This window comes from Cricetulus griseus, chromosome 6, assembly GCF_003668045.3.
Source record: "Cricetulus griseus strain 17A/GY chromosome 6, alternate assembly CriGri-PICRH-1.0, whole genome shotgun sequence".
Classification (NCBI taxonomy): domain Eukaryota; kingdom Metazoa; phylum Chordata; class Mammalia; order Rodentia; family Cricetidae; genus Cricetulus; species Cricetulus griseus.
Window position 1 is genome coordinate 17,138,139 of NC_048599.1, and position 22,766 is coordinate 17,160,904.

The following is a 22,766-nucleotide window of genomic DNA, read 5'->3' on the forward strand; positions in this document are numbered from 1 at the left end:
ACCTGGACTGAAGTTCATGTTTCCTGCATGGTGTTCCACATAAGGACTCCATGGGTGATGGGTTGTTAGTGGAGTCAAGGGGAAGTGATTTCAGGAGAGTTTTCAGCTCTGATGTTTTCTATGTTTTCAGCAGCCTGTGGCCCACACAGTCTGGGTGTGTACTTTTTGCTAGATGAGGTTGTACTGAGGATGATGAGCTGGTTCAAGGAAAAGGTCATTTTGGAGCTTGTTTTCCATTGTTCCTTCAATCCTTGGAGCAAGTAAAAGAATTTTGGGAATACCCCCTTCCTTCATGCTAAAGTGAGCCAAACACAGTGTTGGGGAGCAGAATTTGGGAGGGGCTTTCTGGTAGAAGATTTGTGTCTTTATATGTCCTCAATCACTCCTAATGTCACTACTGATGGTTTCAAAACTACATCTTCCTAGATTTCCATTCAGTTTCTTTTCCATTTTTCTTCCCCCATTAATGATAAAATATTGTATATTAATCCTTTTAAAAATGACTGGTTTGTACATATGTGTTAATTCTTTCTTATTCTTGTCTCAGTTAACCCAAATGTCACTATTAACAGAGTGACATGTGTTGAAAGAGAAAGGAGAAAAGAGCGAAGGAGGGAGAAGAGGAGGAAAAATGGCAGAAAATGAAGAGAATACAGAGAGAGCTTAGACGTATAGTAATTATGCACACATAGATACATGCATACATATTGTATAGATTATAGTAATTGTCCTTATATAGTGGTTTATCTTGCGGCAGGGTGCTATCCTAAGCAGATTAAGGACATTCACCAATGTAATCCCTAAAATATTCTTCTTAAGTACTTATCATTGCCTACATCTTAAAAATGCGGAGAGTCAGGCACAGATAGCTTAAATGGCTTGTCCAGAGTCCCTGCCAGCATGTGCTTGAGCGAGGATTAGTCTTCAGGAAGTGTGGGTAGGCACAGCCTCTGCCTCCTGAGGACACAGATTCTGACTACTTCTGCAGTCCCCTGGCTGGTCTGCGGTCCATCTCTTCTCCCACTGCTGTATTCAGATCCAGGTTTTTACCTTACAAGATGGCCTGGTACCCCACTGTGTAGATGAGCCATCTATTTACTTGTGTGCTAGGGTGCTAGGTTTATTTACTAGTACACTAGAAGTGTCAGCAGAGGAGCAATGCATAAAGGCACCAGGCTTCTAACACATTCAAACAGAAAACAGAGCCCTTGTCTCAGACGGCTCTCAGAAAAATGCTTACGAAGCATCTCATCTTCTGAGATGGTCTCCCATGTACCTGGGACTCCACAATTAATTGGGAAAACTGCATTAGCCTGTGATGACCCCAATCAGTGCTAGTTTGGGATGTTTATAGGGATTGCAGAATTGGTAGAAAAACTGGGCTGGAAATTGAAGGCAGGTTTAGTAATTGAAGGCAGAGGATATGACTGTGTAATAATGGCTGTTAGCTGCTGTTATAAACAAGTGTCCTAAGGATTGCTTCAAACAGTAAGAAAGCATCCTGTAGTGATCAGAATGCACATCTGCTCGATAAACAGGATAACACATGTGCTCTAACATATATGTACGGGTGGCTGTTTTAATACTTGAGTTTCTAGTAACATCGTACCTGGATTCCAGATGTGTCACATGCTCAGCAGTATGTGGGATACTTTTGAGCTTCAGTTTCCTTCACAGGTTATGTGTTCAAGGTCTAGTCCTCAGTGTGCCATTCATGGGAGTTGATGGAAACTACAATAGGGAACTGCTAGGAAGAGGACTTAGGGTGTTGGAGGCCTGTCCTTGAAGGGGCTAGTGGGACCTCAGTCATCATCCCTCCCTTCTCCTGTTTCCTCCTCCCCTTTTTCTTCTCCACCACCTCCTCTTTTTCTTCCTCCATCTCTTCCTCTTTGTCTTCCTCTTCCTCCTTTCCTTTTAGCTTCCTGGGATGCAAGGTTTTGCCTCTTTATGCCAGACATGCTGCCTCACTGTAAGCCCAGAGGCAACAGGAACAATTTATTATACAGGTGGAAACCTCCAAAACTCTGACCCCAAATGCGCCTGTCCCCTGTATAAGCTCATTCATCTCTGGTGTTTGTTAAAGCAGCAGGGAGTTCACTGAGACTGAAGAATCAGAATTAGAAGTGATGTGCACATGCCATGGATATTCTAGCCATAGACACTTCTGTCTAGCATGCCTATGGACAGTTTGAAGAAGGAATTTAATAATCAGGACATGGCAGATGCTCAACAGTTAAGGCTGCTCTTCCAGAAGACATGGCACCCACATGGCAACCCACAGCCATCTGTAACTTCAGTTCCAGGGCACCTGACACCCTCTCCTGGCATCTCTGGCTACAAGGTACATGGCAAACAGACATATATACAGTCAGAACACCCATTCATATGAAATAAAAAATAAAAATTTAAAAAAGAATATTACAAATGTTGAGACTGCAGCAAGCAGCATTCTCCCCTAGATGTGTAAACTACTTGTTGAGTAATAGCCTAAGGTTTTTTGTGTGTTTAGTATTTAATATCCTGACAACACAGTGAGCTGAATATTATTACTCTTATTTTATAGATGAGGGGACTTTAACTAATTCCCTGAAATACTTGGTATAGAGGAGCTGGGATTTGAGTCTCTGAATTCTGACTCCAGATATTTTGAACCACTATTAGTTTTTCAACCAATAAGTAACTTTATGAGATGTGTTTTTGTTATGGTTGTTTTGGGATGAATTATCCCATGTAGCTCAGGCTGGCCTTTTGTTCAGAATTCTGCCTTGGTCTTCTGAGTGTTGGGATTACAGGTGAGCACAACTCTGCATAGTTTCAATTATGTTTTTTTAAATATTTATAATTAAATAATAAGTATAAAATAGAGGTGCAATTAATTTATACATCTAAAACTTTATATATTAATTTAAATTTTTTGTGGGCTTCTCACTGGGAAATAGGAAGAAGAATGGTTTACTTAAACTTTTCTTTTTTACATTAAAATGAATGAATGAGTGTGTGTGTGTGTGTGTGTGTGTATGTGTGTGTGTGTGTGTGTGTGTGTGGTCTGTGCATTTCTTATTGGGTATCTGCATATGTAATGTGAGTTCACTTCTGTGTGGAGGCCAGAGGCTGACACGGGTTGTCTTTTATCAATTGCGTTCCACCTTTATTTTTTGAGACAAGGTCTTTCACTGAACCTGAATCTCATCAATTCAGTTATGTTAGCTGATCTGTGAGCTCTAGGGGTCCTCCTGTCCCCATTACCATCCCTGGGGTTAAAAACACAAGCTGCATAACCAGATTTTTACATGGGTGCTAGGGATTGGAACTCAGCTCCTCGTACTTGCACACAGCAAGTACTTTATTCCAAGAACGGTTAAGTCTGTTCTAATGGTTAGGGTTGATTCTGCCAGTTTGTGGAGTTTGCTGAGTCTGTCAAGGTGGAAATGTGTGCATGATGAGCTTAACTTGTGCTCAGTGCCAGCATCATGGAAGCAGCTATATCCCAGAAACTCCCTGAACAGGACGAGGGAGAGGGAGAGATAACCTTAACTGGGCTCTTCTGTCTCCTGCTGCTTTGATTGCATTGTTCTCAGGACAGCCTGAAGGCAGCCATGACTGAGCATCCTTCTAGTCCTCGTGACATCTGCCCTGGGTTAGGCGTTGTTCTTAGAGACTGCTCATGTGACAGGACTGCAACTCCAGTGGCCAGGATTCTTCTGAGTTAACACTTCCTTTCCAAGTGTATGCCCTGTCTTTCCTAACAAGGAGGCAGTTTTTCTCAGGCTTTGGATGTGATAGTGACTTGAATTATCATTGCACATACTCAGAGATTTGGTAAGAAAAGAAAATCATTTAGTACAAATAGAGTAGTTTCTTTAGATTTAGTGAAAATAAGATGGCTGAGACATCTCTATAAAACCAAGTCCAACAACCTGGAAAATCCAATAGTCGATTGTCTTCTCATTTGGGGCTATCCTAGACCTGTGCATTGAATCTGGTAGTCACAGCCACATGGGCAACTAAGTCCTTGAAATATGATATATCTATATCTATATCTATATCTATCACATGTTTCAAAGGGTTCATCATCAAAAGAGGACTTAAAACGTTTTATGTGCTATTTCTCACATTGATTGTGTGTTAACGTGATTTTAGATATTTGGGGCTTGGTAAAATGGCAACTGGAATATTTAAAATTCCATGGGTGGTTCTTATATTTCTTTTGGCCAGTCCTGCCATGAATTGTCAGAATTTATTGTGCCAGCTGCTCTTCTGCCCATGAGGATGTTTCTCTCTGATGATTGTAACAGCTGGTGTGCATTGAGCATTTACTATATGCTCGGCTCTTTAAATGTGTCTTCTGCGTGGATTATAGAAGCCCCATGTTGCTTAGTTACTCTTGTGATACTTCTTTCACAAATGGGAAAACTGAGGTACAGAGAAATTAAATATCTTATCCTCAGTCACAAAAGGGACAAAGAACAGACATGAGTGGAACCAAAGCCAATGACTCCTACTGATGAGTCATTGACTCCTACTGATGCCTCCCAAGACTCACACTTTCTGCACAAAGACCTAAGATTTCTGTTGCTGCTATGCTGTGCCTTTCTCACTCTCTAGTTCTCAGTTTCCCTACCAAGTGATCTGGACATCCCTCAGAACCTTTTAGTTGTATTCTTCTTGCATGCATTTGTGTATGTGTGTGTGTGTACATGTGTGTGCACATGAGCACGCGCACACGCCTGCATGCACATGGGAATTTATGTGTATGCTGCAGATCTTTCATTTAGCCTTGACATTCTGTGAAAGAGAGAAGGAAATGTCTGTAGTATTTATCTTGCTCTGCAACTCTCTAGAGCCAGTAAGCAGATTTTTTTGTACTTCCTATTACTGTTTCTGTATAAATAGCCTGGATTTAGTCCTAACTTTGCTGTTAACCTGCTCTGCAAATTTTGACATGCACCACCCCTCTCTGTGCCTTATTTACCATTAGGAATAAAAACAGAAGTCAAATTCTTCTGGTCTGGCATTCTTTGATTTGTAACTTAGGGATTAAGAAAATGGGGCACCTTAAGTAGAGTAATTCAGTGTTTCCTGTGTAAAACAAAACACTGAAAAATCCTGCAGCCCTCACCCATCCATCCATCTGTCGTCCATCAGTCAGGCAGGACAGGTACCTCTGATTCTCTGACAGGAGAATTTGTCTTCATGAGTGTGTGGAGACCAAATACCTTAGAGACAATCTGTCCCTGAGAACTGAAGCTTGCCCATTAAGATGAATCCCCTAGGTGAGCACAAGGCACTGACTATGTTCCCAGCAACAGGCGTCTACTATGTGCCACAGGAAGGACAGAAGACATCTTCAGAATTTATTTGCCCAGGACAGTACTTATTAGCAGTGATGCATTTCATTGATAGAATTTATCCCATTTTGATATTGTTGAGGTGTATCTATAACTCTAGCATCTAAGAAGCAGCAATGGAAGGACTGAGAATTTGAGACCAGTTTGGTCTGTATCATGAGTTCAAGCCCAGCCTGGGTCACATGGAAAGGTCTCAACCTATAGAAGATTACCCTATTTTTCTGAAAATATCTTCTGTCACATAGTTTTACCACCACTCAATGCTAGCTTCCTATTGGGGAAGCAACTGTACTTTAAACCTTCCTCAAATCTGCTGATATATTCTAAAAATGACTTTCTTTCCTAAATATTGTGTTTCTCATTAAGAAATCCAAGTTATACTCTCTCAGAATTCAAAGCATTATTTATCATCAGTAAAACAACTTATAAAAGCTTGGGGAAAGCCAGAACATACTGTGCCCTTAAACAGTATCGGAGTTTCTAAAGTTAAAGGAAGACTTTTGGCACTAAGAAATTTCTAAAGCCTGAGCTGTTGGAGCATGGAAGCCTGTTAAACCCATCAGTTTGGAATTAGGTAAGAAAATGGAAGCTACCTTAGTTATTTATGTCAGGAATGGGTTTTGTAGAAGGCATCAGATGGCTAAAATACCTTTGAAACCAACATATATGTCGTCAGTGGTCTTCCACAGGAAGTCAAAACTGTGCAATGGGGAAGGGCAATTTCTTCAATAATTGGTGTTGGATAAGCGGACTTCCACATGGGCAAGAAGAACATGGAACCCTTATCTTATGCCACACACACACACACACACACACACACACACACACACACACACACACATTAACTAAAATGCATTAGAGACCTACCTATAAAACATTGGGTTATGAGACTTCAAGAATATATGGGAGGAAGTTTCATGACTTGGGCCAGAGGCTTTTCTTGATAGGACAGCAAATGAATAAGAGATGATATCAAAAACATGGAACTACAGCTAACTAGATTATGTGTGGGTGGAAAATATGGTCACTACTTACAGCTCAACAACTTAACAAGGCATTGCTTAAAAGAAGGGCAAAGACCTTGAACAGATGGTTCTCCAAGGAAAACATACAATTAGCAACAAGCGTATGAAAAGATTTTCAGTATCACAAATAATTAGATAAATTTAAATCCAAATGACAACAAAGCATTACCTTATATTTACTTGGATGGCTCCTATAAAATGAGAATCAAAACAATTGAAAGTAGTGCAAGACTAATGGTGTGGGTTTATAGGAGTTGTAACCATTGTGCTGTCGGTGGGGATGTAAAAGGGCACAGCCACTGGGGAAAACAAGAAGGTGAAAAGAGAGCCACCAGAGAGGGTCTCGAACCCAATGGCGACCTCGGAGGCCAGCAGCAGTGGCGGGAATGGCCAGGGCTGCGACCCCTCCATCACGTACTACTGGTGGGAGGAGGTGGCAAAGCAAAACTCCGCGGAGGAGATGTGGATGGTGATCCACGGGCGGGTCTACGATATTATCCGCTTCCTCAGCGAGCATCCTGGTGGGGAAGAGGTTTTGCTGATACAAGCTGGTGCTGATGCAACTGAAAGCTTTGAAGATGTTGGCCACTCCCCTGATGCTAGGGAAATGCTGAAGCAGTACTACATTGGTGATGCTCATCCCAGTGACCTTAAACCTAAAAAAGGTGGTAACAAAGATCCTTCAAAAAGAAGTACATGCAAAAGTTGCTGGGCATATTGCATTCTCCCCCTTGTGGGCGCTATTCTTGTAGGTTTCTTGTGTCGTCACTTCATGGCAGACAACAAATCCTCCTGAGGAGACCATGCTGAAGTGTGGGAGCACATGCTCCTGGGATTGAGAAGTTGAGACTTAATTTGGAGGCTGCAGCAATGCTTCCTCCTTGAATCCTGCCAGTTTCCCTCCACCCCCCACGCCGCTTGGAGCCAAGATGTTTGACTACATATCTATCCTCCTTCAATCTAGGACCAGGGTCCTTCACCAGCCAGAGCCTGATGCCCAAAGCACCTATGTTGTGTCCTTGCCAGGGTTTCTTCTCACTGGCTTCCACTCGTTCCTACATTTCAGAGCTTATGTCAATGATTAGAGTTCCTGTGTTGTAGAGACATGGCCTTTGGGGACAGTATATGATTTCTGATATACTGGGTTCACATTAGGTATATTTAAGGGAACAGTACTCTAATTTTGAATCTTTTCCCCATTTTGCTTTTAAGTAAATTTATTTTTTTAATTCTGATTTAATTTTGTCATTTATCATAAAGGGTTTTCATGAAGTTAAGATATGCCTGTCTTATTTAAAACACAGCTGCCAAGTGATTCTATTTATGATTATTAAAGTAAGGGGAAGCAAGATAGATTATTGGGTAAAAGCAATTGCTGTGAAGCCTGATGACCTGAATTTGATTCCCTGTACACACATGGTAGAAGGAGAGGACCAATTCCCAAAAGTTGCCCTCTGACCTTCACATGTTTGGTATGGCCCTAATGTACACACAGACACCTGTATATACACACAGGTACACACATTGAAACATAACACACAGAGGCACAAGCACACACTAAACAAATATAATTTTAAAAACATACAAAAAATTAAAAAAAGAGAGCCACATATGATCCAGCAATCCCATTTTGAGCTGTTTCCTAAAGAAACACAGCAGGAGCTTGAAGAGACAGCATGCTTTCATGTTCCTCTCAGTAGTACCATTCATAATAGCCAAGAGGCAGGGCCAACTAAAACAGCCATCAGCACCTGGGTGGATAAAGTCAAGATGGCTTCTTTTCTGTCATTAATAGACATTTTATTGGTTAAATTTATTATTTATAATTTCATACATGTATAGAGTACGTTCTATCTACTCTGACCCCCCATCTTTTCTTATCTCCCTCTTGCCCCTGGTATTTCTCCCTCTTCTATACAAGTCCTTTTCCCTTATCCATGACTTTCTGCCTTGTTTTGTGTCCCTCTGATTTTAACCACAACAGTCCATGAACATATCACACACACACACACACACACACACACACACACACACACACACACACTCATGAATATTGTCTGTATTATCTGTAATTCTGTTGGCTTCTGGTCTCATACACTCACAGCAGAACTCCTGTTAAGCTCCTCTTAAACACTCTAGAACTTTCTAACCCCTCACCTCCAACCTTCCCTGAATTCTACAGCAGCTCTAAGGACACAAATACCAAAGCCACATGGTCATATTTGGTTGTTCATTTCCCTGCTACAAATTTTGTGTATTGGTTAATTTTTTTTTAATTTCACTAGTACAAAAATCCAAATGAAACAACTTAAGGGGGGGCAGGGTTTATTTTGATTGGCAGTTTCCCAGGGTTCAATTCTTTGTGACCCGGAAGGTGTGGTGGTGGGAACATGTGGTGAAAGCTGTTCACATCCAGGAAGCAGATAGCAAGACAGGAAGTGGGGACTGCATGTAACCTTTAAAGGTGTCCTCTAGTGACCTTCTTCTTCCAGCGAGGTCCCACTTTCTAAAATGTTCTCTAACTCTCCCAAGTAGCACCACTATTTAGGGACTAAGCTTTTAAGACTCTTGCCTATGGGGGACATTTCAGATATAAAAACACACAATGGAATTTCTAGAATAGAAAGAATAATAAAAACAGAAAATAGGTTTCTGATTGCTGCCACTGGGAGAGAAGGGAAAGGAGATGCCATTAAGTATTGTGTTGATGCAGCAAAAGCAGGAGTCTGGGAGGGACTAGTTTGTAAATAGTAGAAGTTTATTTCTCATAGTCCCAGAGGCTATGGAGTGCAAGGCCACGGTCCTCGCAGAAGAGTCACACTTTGCCTCTAACATGGTATAGCAAAGACTGTGTTCTCACATGACAAATGATAAATGGTCCTACTTAGGTCTCTCCAGTACTTAGGGTCACTCATTCCATGCATGAGGACTTGACCCTCATGACTTAGTGACTGTGTCACCTCTTGATGTTCATACGTTAGCATTAAACTTTCTACATGTTGGTTTTGAGGGACATGTGCATTCAAGCCGTAGCAAGTGGAGACAGGATTTTAGTTTTTCAAAATGAAAAAAAATCCTATAGATGCAGTGTGTAACAGTTGAATACAGTTAGCCCAATAGAATTATTTATTTAGAAATGGCCTGGGTCCTTACTCTGATGAGCTCCTGAGATTCAGGGTAGCCTAGAGCCAGATGTTTAGCCTCTTTGGGCCCTGCACAGTGAAGGGAAATTAAGTAGGTTAAAATACAGCATTCTTGTATTTTTGTTATTACATGGGGTCTGTGAAGCAATTCTGCTGTTGTATGATGTTTGGCAATCAAGGACTTTATGGCATCTCCACAAAATGAGGGGAGTCTCACTTGCATGTGAAGGTGTGTAGATGGGGCCAGAGACTCATTCTAAACATAGCCCAGTCTTTGTAAAAGAATTCTCATTGCTCTTTTCTGGAGGGTGGTAGTGATAATTAAAAGATAGGTTGCACTTAGCACCAGTATTTAGCTACTTCAAACAAAATTACATTAGAAACCTGATTTTTTTAAAAAAAATTTACACACAGTTTTAGACTTTATAATGTGGAAAATAAAAACAGAAAGATTATTTGCCTAGATTTAAAAATCCTTCTTTCAATTAAAATAAAAAGTTACCAACATTTGCCCTGGATTCTCTATGTAGTTGACTTTCAGGAGGGTTACCAGGGGCATCTTCCCATGTGATATTTACGGGCACCATGGCCAGAGGAGTCACCTGGAGGGCCTTGAGTAACTAACTGTTGACTGCCTTCTTTGGCTTGGGGTTTACTAAAATCTTGAAGAGAAAGTTTTAAAACTGGAAGCAGTGGGATTGAACAGCACAAGGGTCAACCTAGAACAAAGTGCTGGGTGTGTGGACCCATGGGGGAATCTCTGTAATCTCCAAGTGCTGGCCTATCTCAGAGCTGGACTTCCCTTGGTCTGCTATATCCACCTATCCTCTGGATTAAGCTCATCCCCACCACTTTCTCTCTTTGTATGCATATTGATATGTGTTAGGTGGTGACTATGGGCTGTCACACCCTTTGGACTGCATAGTTCCCTTATACCACTGGTGACAAGAGGCTGTTTGTGTACTTGTTTAGTGAGGTTCAGCAGCAGGCCTCAAGATGGCCAGACATTGCTATTTTAGAGTCCACATGTAGTCGAGGGGTGCTGGTCCTGCAGAAAGGAAGCAGAAACAGTTGGAAATAGCTCCTGTAAACTAGAATGGCTGGCCAGGTATCTGAAGAGACTCCCTGAACATAGATCGACACTTGGCCTTTTGGACTCTACAGCAATGACTGATCTCCTGGTGTTTGCCCCAAAGAGGACCAGAAATGTCAAGTTGCATGTTGGCAATTGTCTGCACCTGAGATCTGAGGCTTTGCATGGTGTGTTTAGCTCACCTAAATGAATCAATGCAGCACCAGCTTTCCCAAGCCCTGGGTCATTACTGGGGAGGGGAATCAGCTTCAGTGTGGAGTTTAATTCCCTTTAAAGGTCCTGGAAGGCAGAGATAAAGGTCTTCCTGCACCCTGAACCCCTGACATACCTGCTACTATAATATTACTTGGAAAATAAATTTAGGAGAAGACCAGTAGCGTAGCCAGGCATGGCAGCTCATGCCTTCAATCCCTGCATTCCAGACTCTGAAGCAGCAAGATCACAAATTCAGGATTGGCCTCGTCTATGTAGTCAGACCTCGTCTCAGCATACAAACCACTAAACAAAATAGCTCACTTGTCTTTTAGACCTGAACCTGGATCAACTCCCCACCCATGGTGTGCATGCTTTCTCCAGGTCCTTCCTGAAAGCTGAACTTCTGTGGTAGACTTGAGCAAGCAGGTCACCTGAATGGGCCCAACTGCCCTGGACACAAGGGTAGGCTGAGTGCTTAGATTGTGTCAACTTTCTCAGCCATCCATGTCTTACCCAAATCATGTCATTAGAGGCTTTATGTCACATGCATTTAGGCTTTAGCCACAGTTCTGGGGTTCATGAACCTATTATCATGAATAACAGAGCAACGAACCAGCATTTTGTACTCCAATCTCTTCTCTGGTGATGTAAGATTGGAAACATCTGTCTGCCTCATGCTGCTCCTGTATGAGGAGAGAGTAGTGATCAGGTTTGAAGAACTCTGTCTCTCTAGGCATTTCTTGTTGCTGCTGTTAATGTGACCTTCAAGAACAGCTGGTTCCAAACTTCCTGAGTCAAAGAACTGTAATGCTTTCTGAAAAGACCACCCCCTGCTTACCCACCCAGCCCCTGGGAGGGCAGATTAAAGTTGTTGTGGCTGCAAACCCAGCCGATATGGGCTGTAATATAGTAAATTATCACTTGTTTTGCAGTCTTGACGAGAAAAATAAATGCAATTACACACATGAATGTTGAAAAATGAAGCAAAGCAATGTGGATCGGCACATTCGAGGTGCTTTTCCAAATGAAAAGCTGCCTACAATGAATGCTAATGGGCTCCCTTCCTCCTGCTCCCTGGCATATGGTGCAACGTGGTCTTTCTGAATTAAGAGAGCAGCTGTGCCAAGTGCCTGGCCATGGCAGCAATTGCCCTGAACAGCCCCATGAAAGGATCCTCAACAAGTAGACCCCAGTGCCTTCCTTTGCCTGAGGACCCAGGATGGGCCCAGTTCCTAAAGAAGGTACTGAAATAATTTTGGTGAGTGTCTCTGCTTTAAGATCCATGGATCCATTCTGTAGTTTATTCCATACGGCGAGTACTTATTGAACACTTACTTTATGCCCCACATTTTGATGGGAGTGAGAGAGATAAATCCCAGACTTCCCTTCCCTGTTAGTCACTCACTTGCCACCCCTGCCTGAGGAACAACATCTAGCTTCTTGTTGTCATGACAGAGGCCACCAGCCATAAGTGGTCATCGAGCACTTAAAATGTGGCTAGTCCAAATGAGATGTGCTCAAAGGATAAAGTACATACTGGAGCACAAAGAGTTATTACAGAAACAGTAGCCAAATATTTAGGGGTGTGTGTCAGTTTTTTAACCAGCAGGACACTATTTTCTATAAGGGACTAGGGCACCAGAGGATTTTCTGTTTGCATGGGCTTCTGGATTCTGATGAGATAAATAAAGTGTAATAAAATTAACTTTTTAACTTTTAAAAATGCAGCTGCTAAAAATTTCAAAGGGCTCATACTTCCTTCTGTTGAGCTGTGTGGATCTGTCTTTGCTTCCTGGTTACCCATACCTTTCTACATACTCCCTGTAGGGGTCACCCTGTTAGACCTTCAGCCACACCTGCTGTTTGCTGTCTTGGGGACTTGGTACTTATGGAAGGCTTTTCCCTAGCTATCTTTAAACTTAACTGTGTCATTGGCTGTGAGAAGTATTCTCTGGCCATCCTTTTAGCTTATGTGTTCTCTGGTTTTCAAACACTTTCTGGTCACCACCATGAGGCTTAGGTGTTTTATATATTTATTTGCTTGAGTATCTGTTTTCCCTAAGAGAACAGAGGGGGGATGGAGAGCATTTCTGTCTTGTTTCATGTTGTTTCCAAGTGTGTGTGTATACATGTATTCATGAGTTTACACCAAGTAAATTGAGACCAGAGTTCAACCTTAGCCGTCAGTCTTCAGGTGTAATCTACCTTGATTTCTTAAGGCCAAGTGTTTCACTGAAACTTGGGGGCTCACCACTTAGGTGAGGCTTGACTGGCCAGTGGACTGCAGAGTTCTACCAGGCTTTCCTCCCTGTTGCTAAGATTACAAGTGCATGCCTCTGTGCCTGACTTTTTTTACTTAGGTATTGAACTCAAGTCCTCAGGGGTTCATAGGATATAATCAACCGAGCTATCTCTCTAGCTCATTGTTTTCAATTCTGATCTCCATGTTACTGTAGCAACTGACACATAGTAGGTACTCAAACTGTTTTCTTCAATGAATGCATGAATAGCTAATTGTTTCAGTCATATTACAAAGGAGAAAATATTTTGGTTAATTTTACATTGTTGATGTTTGAAAAGGAGTCAACAATAAGTCCTAATTTATCAATCTAGGAACTTTTGAGTGAAGTGTGTGATTGATGAATGATGTAAATGGAGTGTAATGAATTTGGTAGAAGTCGGATTATGTGACTTAATAAGGAAGCTAAGGACAAGTGGCTGAACGCAGTGAAGAGCCTAAGAGGCAAGGCAGGGAATGTCAGTAGGGGACTGCTTGGACTATGGAGAACACAGACACACAGACACACAGACACACAGACACACAGACACACAGACACAGACACACAGACACAGACACACAGACACAGACACACAGACACACACACACACACACACAGACACACAGACACACAGACACACAGACACACAGACACACACACACACAGACACACACACACAGACACACAGACACACACACACACACACACACACACAGACACACACACAGACACACAGACAGACACAGACACACAGACACACAGACACACACACAGACACACAGACACACAGACACACAGACACACACACACACACACACACAGACACAGACACACAGACACACAGACACACACACACAGACACACAGACACACAGACACACAGACACAGACACACACACACACAGACACACACACACACAGACACACACACACACACACACACACACACACACACACACACAGTTTTCTTCTGTCAGTGCTTGCCTTTGGCCACTTTGATGCATGATGCCTGGAGATGAAGTCTAAAGAGGTTGCCCTCTTAGGTACAGAGCAGGGTAGAGATACTATCTGGATTGACATGCAGGGACACTGATGGGGAGGGTGCTGGTGGGAGAACAGAGGGTAATTAGCATCCTGAAAAGACATAAAAAGCTATTTCCTTTAATGTGATGGAACATGACTATTCCAAACCAACAACCCATATCCTAAAAGTGGGATGCTTATGAGCATTAAAGTTATTTAACATTCATGAAGGGATTTCTGGCCATTGAATGGAAAGTGTAATTATGGGAGACATAAAGTTGTTATTTGCAGAGGATATTATTATTCACCAAAAACTCAAGAGAAATAAGTGAAAAACTGTTACAACCCAATAAAAGAGTCCAACAGGGCAGCTAGTCAGGGAATAATCATACAAAAATCAACAATTTCCTCAACCTTGATAATAACCAGTTATAAAAATAATCTAAAATGTCTAATCTTATGAAGGCATCAAAAGAGTAGAAAGCTAAAGAAACTCAGGAACTATGTAGCAACTTTCTAAGGAGGCTGAAGAGCAAAACGGGAAAAACTAATGATGAAACAGATATGTCTCATTCCTTGACAAAGACTTCCTATTTTAAATCTTGTTGGTTTAGGTGTTATTTAAAGTGGATTACAGTGGCAACTAATGATCAGGGTTGAAAATGGATTGTTTAGTTTATCTAGGAAAAAAATAAATGAGTACATATGACCAGACAGATGTTGGGAGACAACAGTGGAGAAGATCCCTACTTCGAGAAAACAGAATATCTCCCATAAAGAGACATGGACATCCTTATATGACTCGGTGTGTGTGTGTGTGTGTGTGTGTGTGTGTGTGTGTGTGTGTGTGTGTGTGTGTGATAGACAATGTACACGTGTATTATAGATATCCTTGACACTTCCAATAAGTGTGATAAATCAGCATGAAAACTCATCTACATCGAGGTGTGAAGTAAGTAGGGATAGATTTTTCAAGTTCACTATCAAAGTGTATTTCAGAAGATTGGAATAAGTTCTATTTAATTGTAAAATGTTTAATTCTGTATGGAATGTGGTGCAGAAGTGAATGCTTAAATAATTTTAATATTAGGACAGTATAGAGGGTGAATTTCTCCATCCCTCCAGTTCTACTTGGACTGAATTTTCTCTACCCACTGGGTTCCTGCAGATGCTTAGAAGATAACCACTCAGAGACTTAATATATATTTATAATTATTTGGCCAATGACTTAGGCTTATTACTAGCTAGCTTTCTCTCTCTCACACACAAATTAATCAACTTCTACTAATCCATGCATCACTATCTGGCTGTTGCTTACCCTTGCATCTGGCCTCCACAGTGGCTACATGGTTTCTCCTCACTCTGCCTTCCTGTCTCTTTGTTCAGATTTCCTGGCTAGTTAAATTCTGACTGCCTATTGGCTGAAACAGCTTTATTCATCAACCAATAAAAGAAAAAACATAGTCACAGCATACAGAAGGACATCCTACATCAGAACAGTTTTCTGAGGAGAAAAGTAGCAATAATGATAAGTATTTATCCCTAAAAAGTAAATAAGATGAAAAGGCCTACATCAAACGAGTCCTGATACAAATATATATATATATATATATATATATATTATATATATGTTTTATATTTATATAAAACAAATGATTGATACCATGAATAAGGAAAGAGCTTTTACAAATCAATAAAAGAAAGACAAATGATCCATTAGACAGATTCTGTGTTGGTGAGACTTCTGAGAAATACTGTCAGTATAAGATACATTGGTACACTATTCAGAGAAGACAATTCAACATCTGTCAGAAACATGAACTATGTATATCTGTGGCCACAAAATTTATTCTTGAAACTGTATTGCAAGGAAATGATCAAAGATAAGAACAGAGTGACAAGTTCTGGGTCTGTGACCTTGATTTCCCAGAATTCTGCTCTAGCGATGGCACTGCAGAATGAATCAGCTTGCTTCCCAGGATGGCTTCGAGGCTTCCTCGGGATGATTTGCCTGTAAAGCCCTAAGAGAATGGTTCTGTGTGTTCTTAGTTAATTTGGTGCTCCTGTATCTTTTCGCTTTCATTCTCTACCTTGAATCCCTTGGGCATGATTCTGGCATCTTCTTCTGCATTTCAGCTCCAGGAGGACCAAAGGCAAGAACCTTAAACCTATGTTCAATTTCAGTGCAGCTTCTCTTAGGGTAGATGTTTAGTTTAACATGACATGCATTTAGTAAGCCAACAGCATACAGACCTGGATTTGGGTGGGTACGGGGAGAAAAGGCTCTCTGCTTGACTATGTGTTAGAGAATCTCCAGTGAGTCCCCTTATCCATGAAGCCTTGGCTTTGACCCTTGTCTTGTCTAGGGTAGTTTTCACAAGAACTCTCCTAGGACTAGGTTAATTTACTGAGACTTCTATCACCCTTGGTGTCTGTTCAGCCCTTTTAGGTTCTGCCTTAGTTTGCTTTCCTATTAATGGGATAAGGTACCCTGGGGAATGCAAATTAAAGGATAAAGGGTGTATTTTTACTCATAGTTCCAGGTTATATAGTCCATCAGAGCAATGAGATCACAGCAGCAGGAGATTAGGGGTTGGTCATATTCATAATTCATAATTGGGTACAAAGAGCAACACAAGTATGGATATTTATGCTCGGCCCAATTTCTCCTTTTTAATGTAGTCCAGGATTCAAACACAGTGAGAGTTCCACCCATGGTGTTTAGGTTTTGCCACCTAACATAATAAAAGTAATTCTCCACAGACATGCCCACAGGCCATCCTAATCCAGGCAGTTCCTTGGTGAGATGCTTGCCAGTTGATTCTAGATTTATCAAGTTGTCGGTTAAAACTAACCCTCACAGGCTGTTAGAAAAAGATAAACTAAATGAGGTAGCTTTTAGGAACAGCAATTTGTTTCTTTCCTTTGCAGGCTGACATCCTGTGAAGGCTAAATCCAAGATGGTGTCTCTAGTGGGCTTTGTGTTCTGAGGGCTCTCTTATAGATGGAGCCTTGGAGCTTGTCTTAGTCTGGATTACTACTGCTATGATGAAACACCAGGGCCAAAAGCAAGCTGGGGAGGAGAGGGTGTGTTTGGTTTACACTTCCACATCCATAGTCCATCACTGAAGGAAGTCAGGACAGGAACTAAAACACGGCAGGAACCTGGCGGCAGAACCTGATGCAGAGGCCATGCTGGGCATGCTGCTTACTGGCTTGTGCCTCGTAGCTTGCTCAGCCTGCTTTCTTATAGAACCCAGGACTGCCAACCTAGAGATGGCACCATCCTCCATGGGCTGGGCCCGCCAACATCAATCAGTAATCAATAAAATGCCCTGCAGGCTTGCTTACAGCCCAGTCTTCTGGAGGCCTTTTCTCAATTGGTGTCCCCTCATCTCAGATGACTCTAGCCTGTGTCAAAGTTGATATAACATCAAGTCAGCACAGAGCTGTCTCTTCATGTGGTGGAAGAGGCAAAGTGGCTCTCTGGGATCTCCTTCAAAAGGAGTTAGTCTCGTTCATGAGGGGTCTGTCCCCAAGACATAATCAGCTCCTAGTGGTCTCATCCCTTAAGGTTGTCACCCTGGAAGCGAGGATTTCAACAGAATGATTTGGGGAGGATATAAATAATCAGCGCTTTTATCTGATCACCACGGCTGCCATTTAGCCAGAACCCTGCTAAGTTAGTTCATTAAGTGTCCTCCTGCTGCTCCTGGTGATTCTCTATCATTTCTGTCTGCTTTTTACTCTAGCTCTGTCCCCTATTACAACAGTCTTTAATAAAATCTTTGCTAACATTTTACCATGATAAGTATCCTTGCCATGACAAACCCAGCCTACTCTATATGAGTTTTAGATGTAAGAGATAAATCGGTAGGCAGCACCACAATCAGTTCTTTAGAAGAACATACTCATTCATTGATCCAATAGATACATAATGAAGATGTATAATATGTTATAATGTATCAGGTGATACTGAGAACACAACTATGAGAAGACAAGATACCCCGCACTCCCACACAAAGCTCAGTAGGAAGTAGAGGAGGGGTTTCCTCATTTCTGGTGTTATGCAGACAATAGGAGTCCCAAGTCAAGAAGAAGAAACACTCCCTGAGATGACATCTCAGTTGTATGCACAGTGAGTTTAACTGTCATGTCTATGAAACATGTCTATGTTTCAGAGCCCTTGTAAGCACATCTGTGAGTAAGTAAGATGCTGGACAGCTTGGGAGCCAGCCTGTGGGGAAGAAGACAGCTGAGGTTTCCAGAGGCAGCCCAGCTGAGAGGAGACATGGACATGGAGATTATCCTAATAGGATTTCACAAAGACCACTTAGCAGTCACTGAGCTTGGGGGGAAAAGTAGTTATGAGCTGAGGGTGGAGAAATAGCCAAGAATTTGGCAACTCGACGAAAGCTTGGAGAGAAAAGCTGACAGCCAACAGACAGAACAAGATGATGCTTGCAAAAGGTAAAAAGAATAGATGGAGGGGAAGTACTCTGAGACATATGGATGGAAACGGAAGCGCATTACTATAAGTTGAGGACATGCGTTAAGATAATTCCAGTGCTAAGTCGGAGCAGAGCCAAGGCTTTTTCATTACAGTGCTTCACGCTGTCAGAGAGCTCATGGAAACAGATGTGGGTGGTAGAGGGTCAGGATTGGTGTGGAATAGAAGGTGTGGACATAAAACATGCACAGAATCAGGGATGCCCCCTCTAACCCCACCTCTGCAACAGACAGGGAAATGGAGCCTCCAGGAAATGAAACTTCTCATCTAGGCCACATGACAAAATTAGGGAGGTCTAGAATGTGTTGCTGGTGGGTTTGCCAAACTGGTGCAGCCATCGCGAAAACAGTTGCCAGCCCTTCAAAACAGTGAAACATGGAGTTTCTAAATGAGCTTGTAGTCTACCTGTGGGCATGGACCCCATAGAATAGAAACAAGCACGCAGTGCAGAAACAAGTGTACAGAATTGATTTCCAGTGGGATTTGTGACTTCCGGTTAGTGATTATCCTTCCACAGCAGCAGCTGGCGTTCTCCCCTCCGTCCCGGCCAGCTCTCCTCCCTGTTTAGTCATGTGCACCTACTGAGGAATGTGGGCCTTTGGTTCCAATGTCAGTTACCAGTGGGGATAGATGGGGGCCTTTGCAGGCCTGACAGTGTGTCAAGCTTCCACATACCTTGCCAACACATATGCAGGGTTTCAGGTCAGATGGGAAAGGAATGAACTTTCCTATCTGTAGACCTGAAGCTAATGCATTTCCAACATGGAAACAACCATTGCTTGCTCTCATTATTTAATTGCTTGTTCCATAGAGTTTATGCTCTCTTTCATTTCCCCAGTGTTACAAAGTAGTTGTCTGTTTCTGTTTCCTGAAGAACCCCTTCTTCCATAGGGAATTAAAAAAAAAGACATTTGCATGTCACACCTGCTTTAAAGGCATACAGTGTTCATTGAATTAATATGAAGTACTTTCATTTTTTTCCCTTCACTTAATTGTTGTGTCAGGGAGGGGTGGTGGTCACATGATAATACTATTTGACCCAAATTGGTTATTTTTGAGTTATCTCTTTTCTTTTTTAAGATTTAATTTTACTTTTATTTGTGTGTGTATATATGTATATCTGTTTTTATGGATGGCACGTGTATGATGGTGCCTGATATGGCCAGATGAGCATGTTTGGTCCCCTAACACCAGAGTTGCATGTAATTGTGAGCTGCCTAATATAGGGACTGGGAACTTTAACTTGGATCCTCTGGAAGTCAGGAGGTACTCTTAATCATTGAGCCATCTTTTCAGCCCCTATGCTAAATTCTCTTCTGCTAGGTTTCTTTGGGCACAGACTGCTTCCCTTCTTAGGAGAGAGGAAGCCTCTGGGGATTTGCAAATAGGACTATCAGATATAGTTAGACATAGAGACTAGGGACAATGAGAGACAACTTTGTCTCTAGTCTCTATGTCTAACTATATCTAATAGTTATCAATAAAATCATTTCTACTGGCTTGGCAGTGGGAAAACCCTCAAGGGATAATGCTGTCTTCTATAGCTTCTGTCTGTTCCCCAGAATCAATAGTCATACCTTTTAAGAAGAGTCCCTTCTGTTTCACAGGCTTTGGTCTTTGTTTTCTTAGACATTCTTGTTGTCTTAGCCTATTCCCTGTGACTCATTATCATTACTTTATGATAAACAGTTCTAGGGCCTGGCAGTAGTGGCGCTCACCTTTGATCCCAGCACTTGGGAGGCAGAGTCAGGCAGATCTCTGTGAGTTTGAAGCCAACCTTGTCTACAGAGAGAGTTCTAGAACAGGCTCCAAAGCCACACAGAGAAACCCTGTCTTAAACAAACATAAAAGTTGTAGAGAGGAGTTTAGGGGAAGGGGATGATGTCCAGCTATAGCATGTTACATTTTCCAGGTGCTTCATGTCTTCCCTGGGGTTTGTTTCTTTCAAACCAGGGACTTCTGTATTTAGTTTCAACAGTGCCATCCCATTTGAAAGAAGAGGACAGACATGAACTCTTCTCCTTTCAGTTTGACCCAGATGACCTTGAAAATCTTCAACATGAAGATGTGGTGTTTTCGGTGTTTTGGGATCAATCGGGTTTTCTTATTCCTTTTAACTTCTTGTTTATGTCATCCAGCTCTGGGGATGGAAGTCTTGGGAAATGGCATGCCAGCCACCATATTTTCTGGAAGTCTTGGCATCCTTTCCACTCTACCTTGCTGTGTGATTATAAATACACTCTTGCACAGCCAGTGTGACATGCTCTTATTGCAAAGGGTTTTCAATGACCATATTCACTGAAATGGCCTATTTATATGTCAAATGCATTATTGGATAAGTGCTTTTGCAAGAATAGAACGACAACAAACAAAAGACCCAGGTCCAGGCTGCCAAAAGACACTGCAGGGCCTCTCCTGCTCCCCCACCTCCCTTGAGCCCACATGTTCATATAAAGTTGCTATAGAGGGGCTCAGTGGTGAATGGATTTTAACTGGGCAGCGATTTTCAGAAGACTGTTTTCTTGTTTTCACTTCAAGATCTTAATTTTATTGATGGTATTGCTGCTGCTGTTGGACCTAGCATCACGGATCTAATTTAATTTAATTTGCTTCCTTGAAAAGAAGGCTATCCCTTGTCCAGCTTCTGCTCTGAGCAGTGAGGGAGCAAGCAGGCATGGAGATAAAGGCTGAAACTTATCAGACCTCTCCAAGCTTTATGTTAATGAGCATAACTTGGAGAGTTTGGGAACTTTCCCCCCTGTGATTGCCTTAACTACCATGCAGCAAGGCATATTGTGCCTCCCTGTCTGCTGGCCTGTGAGAACCTGGGGGAGGTGGGATTGCTTAGGTAGTGGATTCTGCTGCTGCCAGGTGCCATGTGAAGATGGGTATAAGACACATGGCAGGTGGATTTTCCCATCCATTCTGTCACCATGTGCTTAGGGAAGCTTCTTGGGGAGAATGATGATGGGAAACAGATATGGTTAGGTAATCCCCCACTAAACACAGCTTGTATGATTTTAGTAGTTTATTTCTTTGGAGGAATTGTTTAAGCTATCTGAGATAGCTTCCTTAAGCCATATGTGAAGAGGGCCAGTGCCGCTGGGAGAGACTGCTCCATTCTTATCTGCATTCTTGGCAACCTCTAGATTGTAGGATCAAACATTTCTTAAATTTAAATTTATTTGTAAATGTGTGTTTTGCACATATGCGTGTGTGTGCATATGGAAGCCAGAGATGGACCACAGTTTATTTCTTCAGATGTTGTCCCTCTTATTTTTGTGAAGCAAGGACTCACTGTTTTTAGGCTGGGTTGGCTGACCAGTGAGCTCCAGGGATCCTTTTGTGATAGTGTCCCCAGGGCTTGGACTGCAAATATGTACCATCATTCTGGTCTCTCTATGTGGTCTTTAGGTGTCGGACTCAAGTCTTCATGTTTTACCAATTAACACCTGACTCTGAAGGCCCTGTGGTTCATTGCTTAGACTAAAGGACTCATAGAATAGTCCATGATCCAAGGTACATTTCTCTTGTTGAGTTTGTGTTGATACACAAGGCCACAAGACGTCCATGACTCAACTTCTCTTGCTCTCATTCTGAAATGTCACTAGGCTGCCTCTACGCATTTTTCCATCCAGGCTCTGGCTGCCAGCATCTCACCTCCTGATGCTTTGACTTGATCTTTACTTATGTAAGCTTCATGTTACTTCATTTGGTTTCTCAAGTATCCTGGCAACCCAGGTAGAGCTTGTATTTGGCATATTCTCTTGGTCACTCTATTAGAAGATCTAGATTTCTTCATGAGTTTCTGTAGTTCCATCTACTTCTGGTCTGTTCTCTTTACTCCCTGTGGCTGTTGAGCTAGTGTTCCCCTCTGTCCAACCTTTTGAACTGAAGACATGTGGCCAGATCAGATGAGTGGCTTTGTGAAGTAGAATAGCCTCTTGTGGATAAAATCCCTGTGTGAAGGACACACTTTCAGAATGAACCAGTAGGAAAAAAAAAAGTCCTCCTAAGGATGAATAAAATACCTGGCTCAGGAAAATCAAAGGACAGAGGCCTCAGAAAAAAATATGATTAATATTCTAAAATATGCATGCAAGTGCATCAGAGAAAAATCCATTGGCATTAGGGAGAGGGTTCGGGAGCTG

The 22,766-nt window shown here is 42.0% G+C and overlaps 2 protein-coding genes across 2 annotated transcripts in view; both read left to right on the plus strand.

Moving 5' to 3' along the window:
- Window positions 1-22,766, plus strand: part of Ptprt (protein tyrosine phosphatase receptor type T) — a 783,865-nt gene that overhangs the window by 10,498 nt on the left and 750,601 nt on the right. The gene's annotated exons all lie outside the window — the stretch shown is intronic.
- On the plus strand, window positions 6,720-7,169 carry LOC113836502 (cytochrome b5 type B-like). Its single transcript, XM_035446781.1, has one exon. It carries the CDS (start codon window positions 6,726-6,728, stop codon window positions 7,167-7,169), a length of 444 nt encoding a protein of 147 aa, XP_035302672.1. The 5' UTR covers window positions 6,720-6,725.

Coding starts and splice junctions, on each gene's coding strand:
- LOC113836502 (XM_035446781.1), top strand. CDS start 6,726: ATGGCGACCTCGGAGGCCAGCAGCAGTGGCGGGAATGGCCAGGGCTGC.